The 9163-nt window shown below is 39.5% G+C and overlaps 1 protein-coding gene across 2 annotated transcripts in view; it reads left to right on the forward strand.

Annotated features, from left to right (window-relative positions):
- The window catches only part of CTNNA2 (catenin alpha 2), a 1036033-nt gene that overhangs the window by 303071 nt on the left and 723799 nt on the right, over positions 1–9163 (forward strand). For both annotated transcript variants that reach the window (XM_019526187.1, XM_019526188.1), the window contains exon 7: positions 1283–1486. In XM_019526187.1, coding sequence (XP_019381732.1) covers positions 1283–1486 — 204 coding nt within the window. The remainder of the gene's footprint in view (positions 1–1282; positions 1487–9163) is intronic.

The raw sequence follows: 9163 nt of genomic DNA on the forward strand, positions 1-9163 counted from the left end.
ACCAAAGTTGCGTAGAGGGGGAGTATCACCTCTCTGGACCAGCTTGAGATGCATCTTTGGATGCATGACAAGGTATGGCTGGTCTTGCTGGCTGCGGTCTGGCATTGGCAGCTCATGTTCATCTTGGAGTCAATAATGACTCCAAGATTTCTTTCTGCCTCTGTGCTTTCAAGAGGGGAACTCCCCAGCCTGTATGTATGCTGTGGATTCCTTCTCCCAAGGTGCAGCACCCTGCACTTGTCTACGTTGAACCCCATCCTATTCTTGTCTGCCCACTTTTGTAGTCTGTATGAATCTGTTTGCAGCCTCTCTCTCCCTTCAAGTGTGTTCACCCCGCCCCACATCTTAGTGTCATCAGCAAACTTGGACAATTTAATACTATCAATTTAATACTATCACTTGCTGGGTGTTTTGGACTCATGATGCTAGGTGATACAATCACAACGATTTAGAAATGTTCAGGGAACACGTATACAGACACAACGCAAATGACAATGGCTGCCACACTGAAGCGGGAGCAGCACTTGGCTTACAACACAAAGTAGTTACGTACCTACCAGCAGGCGGTGGCCAAACAACATTGCAAATGAACGTTGCGTGACTTTAAACTAGTATGTTTTCTAATAGATCAGCAACATAACAATGAAACAACGTTAACTGGGACAACATTAAGTGAGGAGTACCTGTATAAAGTTTTCTGACAAGAACACACAAAATGGGATTACAGCCTTTTCAATGAGACCAGAAGGAACTTTAAGAATTGATACATTCAAAGTCATACACTGCATGATTGTTACTGTTTAGGTCCAGTTTGTAGCTCTGGACAGGATGAAGTGGAGGGGAGACGCGGTGGGAAGGACACAGACCAAAAACAAAAGGCTTCATAAGAGTCTATATATTATTAGTCTTCAATTCTTTTCTTCAATTATTAGTCTTCAGCTATGCTTTAAGGGTCATCTTCTCTTTTTTTTTTCATTAGGCAACTGAAATACACATTTGAAAACTGCTGAGATGGTTCTTTCCAATAGTGTAGTTAAAAAAATGCATGCTATCGAGTCCTTTAAAACGTGCTATTAAAGATGCGGAATTTCATAGATACCAGTTATTTCAGTAAGTTAAAATCATCTGGGAATTTGGCAGGTGACTAATTTATTTATCCAGTAGGGAAGATGAAAAGCTGTATGAAAGCTTTGGAATAAAAAGGATATATTAAAAGAAAAAAAAAAAAAAGGCAGAGACCAAGGTATGCTCTTAATTTTCCTATTGATGTTTTGTCTTTCAGAACAAGATTATTTTAGACCCCATGACTTTCAGTGAGGCCAGGTTCAGACCATCTCTTGAAGAAAGGTTGGAGAGCATTATCAGTGGAGCGGCACTGATGGCAGATTCTTCCTGCACACGTGATGACCGCCGGGAGAGAATTGTAGCCGAGTGCAATGCTGTCCGACAAGCCCTGCAGGACCTGCTTAGCGAATATATGAATAATGTAAGTTATATGCTGGTTTTAGTTTTTTCCTTCTCAGAGAATTATTAACCTGTTCTATGGCTCTTCTTAAAGGCTTAAATGCTTAGTAAAACACTAGTGTTCTAATATAACGGGAGTCCAAGAAAATCAAGGGAGCTGCTTGAATACTTTGGAGCATTCAACATTTTCATGTTTTAGGATCCTTTTAATAAAATTAAATATATTCAAGAGAACATTTTGCTCTGAAAGAAAATGTCACAGGATCTCCCTCAATACTACTCTGTGTTGGGGTCTTGTATTTCTTCTTAACTAGGAGATACCCCACACATTTTTTCAGTGTTTCTGATGAGGTAAAATACTGTGAAATAGGTCTAAAACTGCTGGTGGCAAGCAAAGTGGGAATATGGATAAGGCAAACGAATGCCCTCTAGAAACCTTTTTTCTAAAGCAAAATGAGTACGTATAGTGCGTTGCATTATTCATCATTGTACAGAAATAGTCATTTTGGGTGGTACTAAAGTTGTGTGTAAAAAAGTTCACATGAAGTGCCTCCAGGTTTGCATGTGGGAGGAACTGGTTAAGCCATGAAGGATCTTTGTTTGCTAACAGTTTAATTGGAGCTATTAACTGCAAGTATGCAGCTTCCATGAAGCTGGTGAGTAATGTCTAGCACTGCTGCCTGGAACACAATGAAAAATGTATATTTTTATAAATCTTAAATACAGCAAAGTGTGTAGGATTGGGGGGAAAAAGTGTTCTGAACGGTGTACATGCACCCTGCAGTTTGTTTTGTGTGCATAAGCTCTCCTTTAAATGATCTTCTGTAGAAAATATTTTCTGCCTAGGGGTGCCTATCACAAATAATTTTGGAGCTATTGATTCTCAGAAGGCACTAATAGCCACTGATAAGTGATAACAGAGATGACACTAGTAGTCAAACAGCATTTAAAAAAAATATTATAACTAATTCCTGTAAGCATATTTTGAATATGGTGACAGCCACTTCAGACAGGTAAAAGTGATGCATATAAAACACCTTTCTTTAGGCCTCTAAACCTCTACCTATAAGTTTTCAAATCTGGTTTCTTCTCTTTTTAACCATACTCTATATGATTTGCAATGTTTCCAAATAGGTATCTTGAGGATTTAAGGCACCCAAAAATATTTTGTACAATGAGTGTTTTACTCTATCCTTTGCTATCCATCTTCCGTTGATTTTTAGAATCCAAGCAGTATGTTGGGAAATTGTACTTTGATTTTCTTTTTCTAAATCTCTAAATCCCATACATGTTGTAAAGGAATGTTTGTAGATGAAGGGTATTAGCATTTCTATTTCTGACACAGCTAATATGCAGTAACAAAAATGAAAATTCTGTCTTCTAGTTGTTGTATAGCGTAGACCATTGACATTCAGTTTTTACTTGTTTCGCTTCATTAAAAGTGAGCAGCTTCAGGAAAGAGCAGTAGCACTAAGTCTAGAATTAGGACGCAGAAATGGTTTGCTGTTTTTTCAAGTGACAGTTGAAATGCTCTAAATGACAAGGAAATTGGTGCTGTTTTATTTTGAGGTGAAAGCCTTAAGGGACGGAGTTAAGGAACAGATGGTGATTATGTGAAATGTATCTTTTTTGGATCGCTGTCCATAGGATCTTATCTTGTAGAATTATTACATTTAGATATAAGCTCTAAATGGTCTTTATAGAAATTGTTTGAGAACGGATGGATTGTTGCTTTCTGTTTCTTTGTAGCGTCTCCTTATATATTTTTTTCAAATGTACAGAGCTTTGTGATGGGAGAATGCATTTTCCCTCCATCAGAAGCATTATTTCTGCCACCACTTTCAGATAAATTAGAGGGATCTTTACAGGTTCAATAATTGCACATACTTATGACCAGATTGCAATGGTTAATATGGCTTCAGGATTTCCCTTAAATGAACGGTGGAGTGATCTGATTAAATTACCCTCCCTATTTTTCTGTGACCCTAATAGCACAATAGGACTCTAAAACCCGCAACTTTGATTTCTCCCTGTGTTTCTTAAGGACTATAATCAAACAAGAACAATTTCACAGATACTGCATAAGCATTTTTAACAACAACAACAAAAAAGCATGTTTCATTTAATTGAAAGTAATGTATTTCAGCTTTTAAATCCATGAGCCTAGAAGCTGAGAAATGTGTACAAATGCATCTATTCTTTTCCTAGTTCTTCTTTCTTTAAGGTAGGATGAATACATCTGCCGACACTGTCGTCTATTTTGGAACTTAACTTTTATCTGGACGTGTTTGTTTGTTTGTTTAAATCAGCATTTCAGCAAAATGTAAATGAATTTGCAAAACGTTCCTCTCTCTCTGTCTCTTGTTCCATGGGGAAGTGGAAAAAGGTGAGAGGTGAGACTGCTTTTGATAGGAGCTCTGGGCGGTGGAATAAGTAATTCACGTGGCCCTTCCATTTCACAGGTTCAGCGGCTTCTCTTTCTTACCACCATCTGACACTCCTGCTCAAGGCTTTGGAAGGCAACAAATGATCCCTCATGGTTGATTTGTGTTTCTGGTGCTTGGTAGCCGTTGGCACATGGTTGCCTGCCTAGGGGTTTCCTCTGGCAGTAGAAGAGTGGAACCTTGCATGGTTCATATGCTAAGTTTAGAATGAGCCCCTGAATCCATGGGTTGAAATGGGTAGTAAGATGGAGCCTTTTACAGCTATTGTTATCCTTTGGAATAGGTTTTATGGAAAGGGAACCCTGTCATAAAATCATAGGGAAGTAGAGCTGGAAGGAACCTCAGAGGTCATCTAGTCCAACCCCCTACCTGAGGCAGGATCATCTTTATCAAACCATCGTATAAAAATCCTTTGTCTAACCTGTTAGCAAAAGGACAGTCAACCCTGACACAACCGTACGATGCAACACCCTAACCTGCCACAGGTAGCGCAGGGGCACCACGGCAGCCAATGTCCTGCTGCTGCATAGCTTGTTAAAATATGCTTGAGAGATCCAAGGAAGAGGGCCATGCCCTCTCCCCTCAAATCCGTACCAGTCTGGAGATAGGGTAAAATTATTTCCTGGTTTAAATAGGGATATTGGTTTGACCCTGATGCTGTCAGAGTATCTAGTTACCTCTGTTGCCCTCCACTGTATTCCCCAAATCTGAAGGATTTTTTAGCCCTACTAATAACCAGGTCACCTGTAATATAACTATGTAGAAGCCTTCTTAGTCTTCCACGCTCTTTTGCCCTATAAAGCTACCACTTGTTCTCAACTTTTGATCGCCTATCAACACAGGGTATTAAAGCATCTAATTCTCATTTTCTGCATGTCTAAAGATGCATCGTTTAAGGGAGCTGAGCTAGAGAAAATAAGAGGTTTCAGAAACATTTTTTCACTTTAATGCAGGAAGTATGTTTGATTTGGCCCCAAATACAGCAATATTTTAAGAAAACGCTGCATTGAGTCCAAACTAGAATGGGCAGCGAAAGGCACTCGTACTTGCTGACAGAACCAAACAGAATGAAAAAGAAGTGATAGAATTGAAAATGGATGGACTCTCAAGACTGTCAGGTTTTGTATTTAACGGCTCTAGCGAGCTCTTATTTAAAAGAGGAGGGGAAAGAAATCTTGCGTCATCCTTTTGAGAAGTAGCTCTGAAGCAGACAAGGTTAATCTATATGACAATGAACAGTAAATTACATTCATGAGACAGCACAATGTCCATAGCTGTCCTGAACTCCACAATCAGTGATTGGTGACAGAGGTTGGCTGCTGAGTCATTGGGATTGTCTGATTTAGTTACGGCAGCCTAGACAGGACAATCTATCAACTGATCTAAGTATTGCGTTGCTAGCTTCTCAAGGAATATTTGGAAAAGCAAGCCTGTGTTGAAGTGGTATATTGTGCGAAAAGACTGAAATCCTGCACCAAGCTATTTCACATTTCATTTTGTTCTTCTAGAGGACATGTGAACTCAGGTTTATTTCCTGCCCTTAAAGAAGCTGCTTGGAGACAAAATGATTGGGACTGGATAAGAGCAACCTCTGTCTTTTTAAAATACCAATACCTTAACTTAATAGTTAGCGATTTTTAATGTTACTCTTACAGTGATTCATCTGTGAGAGAAAATGAAACTTTACTAACTGATTCAATACTGTTTTATGGGAATTGAAATGTGCACATCTTGAAGCCAGACAGTTTTCTCAGAAGAACACTGATTTTATTGGGTGGCAAAAAGCAGTTTTCCTTTTCTTCATATGATTATGACAGTGGCGGAGTCACGGAAAGTATGATGAAATAATTTTCCTTAGGGCAGGGTATGATAGGAGTGTACTTCCTTCCCACAGAAATCTGCAAATGTGCCTTTGGTCAAATTTGTGGCTTGCTAAACGTCTGATTCTTGGGAATCAAGCTTTTGCTCTGTAAGATAGATATATATTACTTCTTTCCCGCTCTGTGTTTCTTCTCAGTTCATGTAGTGTCACAGAAACGTGCAAACGTGCACATGCGTGCTTGCGCACGTGTGTGCACGCGCGCACACACACACACACACACACTTGCAGTTCTTTCAAAAGGGAAATGTTTCACCAAGGCAGCAGCTGTTATGTTCTACTGGTTGTGTGTGAACAAGCTAAGAACAATTGAAATGGAGCAACGTTACTCTTAACTCCATCCCTAGATGAAGGAACATTAAAGTTGGAGTGGTGTTGCTACTTTTGAATTCATGTCGGCTCCTTCACACACACCAATTAGGATGGACCATTTTCTGTCTGGGTGAATGTTCTCCTTCTGATAGGGCTCCAAGCAGTCTAATATCCATCCTTTGAATGTCTTCCCTTTCCTCAACTAAACATAACTTAAGAGTGTATTTCCCCCATCCAGAACAATCAGACCTCAGCCACAGTACAAGTAGTTGGTTTTCTTGTCTTTGCTTGGTAAATGGCATCAAGACTTGATATAGTAAGTGATATATTCAGTAACTATCACCTGTATGATATTACTGGTTAGCTGCTTACAGTTTTACAAATTGAAGAAACCCAAATCATTAGAGAATCCAGGTGGTCCTACTGTTTCGGGAAGTTCAGGATTACATCTTCAGTCCTTGTATCTTGTCTTCATTTTTTCAAGGCCATTGTATGATGTAGGTGTCTTCCATAAGCACCATTTGAAATAGGGAAACCCTTATAGAAAAGAGTGGTAATACTTGGATTGCAAATAACAGACAGAGAAACAATCTCCCCTAGTTTGGGCTTTGGTAGCCACACCTTGGTGCAGAATTCTGATGAGTTTGTTTAGCAAAATGCTCAAATAGAGCATCTGCTTGAGAATGAGACTGAAATATTTATTGACTTAATATCTGAGACAGAACATCCTTTTTCTGCAACATGCTACTACTATTGTGTCTACAGAAGTGCGGGCATGTCCATTTGGGTGAACTTCTTAGGTGTGTTCTTTAGGTTCTCAGTTTAATTTAATTTGAAAACAGATCATTCTGTTCCTGTCACTGTCTAAAATCCCCATTATGGTGATCGTGATGGCTGTGATTAATATGAATCTTTGGTGATGCGGAACCTTTCTAAGCACTGCGAAGATCCTTCATTGAGGTTTTGCCATTTATTGTCACCATAACCCAGTAGGTAACATGAGCCTGGATTTTGCTTAGTTGCAGTTAACATGCAGCACCACTGTATAAAATGCATTTTATAGTCCAATTTCTATTCCTGGATAGACATAGAAGCAGAAAAATAAATCTGACCGCTCTGGAACCCTTGAAACATGACCTCATAGGGTACCTGTACACATGCAAGGAGGCTGCTCCAATGCACTGTAATTACATGCACCCCTGCCACCATTTTGAGGCATGGGGATGCTGATAGATGAGATTCAGAGACGCTATAATTATAACGCATTGGAGTAGACTTGATTAATCATCTAGTCTGCTCGAGTGTGCTAATTAGCATGCTCCAGCCAGCCTCCATGTCTCATGTATCAGTGTTCCTGTGCTTCAAAATGGCAGCAGGGACATTTTAACTAAAGCTTGAGCCAAAGTTCAATGAGCTATAGTTAAAACACCCCTGCCGCCATTTTGAAGTGTAGGGATGCTGATATACAAGGCACTGTGGGTGCTTTTATTAGAATGGCTCACAAAAATTGGAAATCTTGCTGAGAAAATTGGAAATCTTGCAGAGAAAATTTGAAAATTGTAAAGCAAAGAAAGGTACAACCAACAACAATGTGGGGGAACAGGAATGGCAGCTATGATCTGCTTACTTCTGGAACAAGAAACAACAGATTTTAATTTTTTTTCTTTTTTGGCCTGATCTCCAAGACTTGCCATTTGCATGTGTGACTCCCATCTCTGCATCTTGACTTTCTTAAGGGGATTAACACAGCTATAGTCTTTGAATCCTCATAGTTTTCACAATGGTGTTTTGCTTTTCTTAAATCAGGAAAGTCCCTGGTTCACTAAATACGTACCTCAAATGATACCTGTTTTCCTTTCACTCTTGTCCTTCCTTCTTTTTGCCCCTGCAGAACTCCCAGACCTCTGTTTTTTTCTAGCCATGGTCACCCGTCCATAGTCTGTCAGCCAACCCAGGAAATATTCCACTAGTTGTATGTCTAGCCTTTTGACTGGCAGCCCAGTGAAACCAAACCCAAGCTGTGTCTCCAGCCAGCAAGGCTGAACAAAATGGGTTTGCCATAATCAGACTGTGCTGGTTTCATAGTACAATGAGGCTTGTTTACTGAACGTTGACTACACAGGTGAAAACTGCTTCTGTGCCATTGGTTGTGATCATGACCTTCCTAATCATAATGTGTGGAACGGTTCTTGGTGAGACCCAGCTAAGCCAGAACGGCTGCTTTAAAAGTTCTTCACTGCCAGTAGAGGTGCAATCCATTGACCTTATGGACCTCTTGAGACTCTTTCGGCAGGCTTGTTTCCAGATGTTCAACTGTTGCAGATATAACTCAGGACTATTTCCTTGTTCCATTTTGGCCAGGAACCAAGTCTATGGGAGTTCAACAGAGTCTTTAAGCTGTTTGCTACACCCAGTATGTCTATAGGTGCTGTCTATTGCTATCTCAGTTACTACAGATGGAATGGCTATGTGACCTGCTTATACTTGTACTTACTTAATTAACCCAACTACTACATTAGCTTATACTAGTTATTATTTTTTATCCATATAACCCTTCTAATCAAACACAAAATACTAGAATTACTAGCTGCTGCCCCCTTTTTAGCCAGAATAAATCTTCATCAGCATATTTTTAAATATGTGATAAATAACTGTCAGAAGAAGAAACCATCAACAAAACATACCCATAGTTAAGTGTTTCCAGACTCTGCTTCACCTAGCACCAAGTTGTGAACATTGATTTTTCCACTTTTACCTTTTCCCCAGAACACCTGTGGAAAGGTAAGAGAAGGAAAGAAAAAACACAGAGTGAACTCTGTTTTCTGGGAGTCGAATGGTATTTTGTCCTGTCACTTTATAAATTGCTTCTAATATTACCCACAAAGGGTGTTGCACAAATGTTACATCCCTAAACTGAGAAGCAAGCATTTCAAACAATCAAAATGCCTCATGTGCATGCACACAACTAGCATTATCATTAATCCTGGTAAAAGTTAATATGCAGAGAAAAGGGATGTTCTGCAAAACTTATGAATTTATAAATGCAGTGGGGTGTGTGTGTGTG

This window comes from Gavialis gangeticus, unplaced genomic scaffold, assembly GCF_001723915.1.
Source record: "Gavialis gangeticus isolate Ggan-Ray unplaced genomic scaffold, GavGan_comp1, whole genome shotgun sequence".
Lineage (NCBI taxonomy): Eukaryota > Metazoa > Chordata > Crocodylia > Gavialidae > Gavialis > Gavialis gangeticus.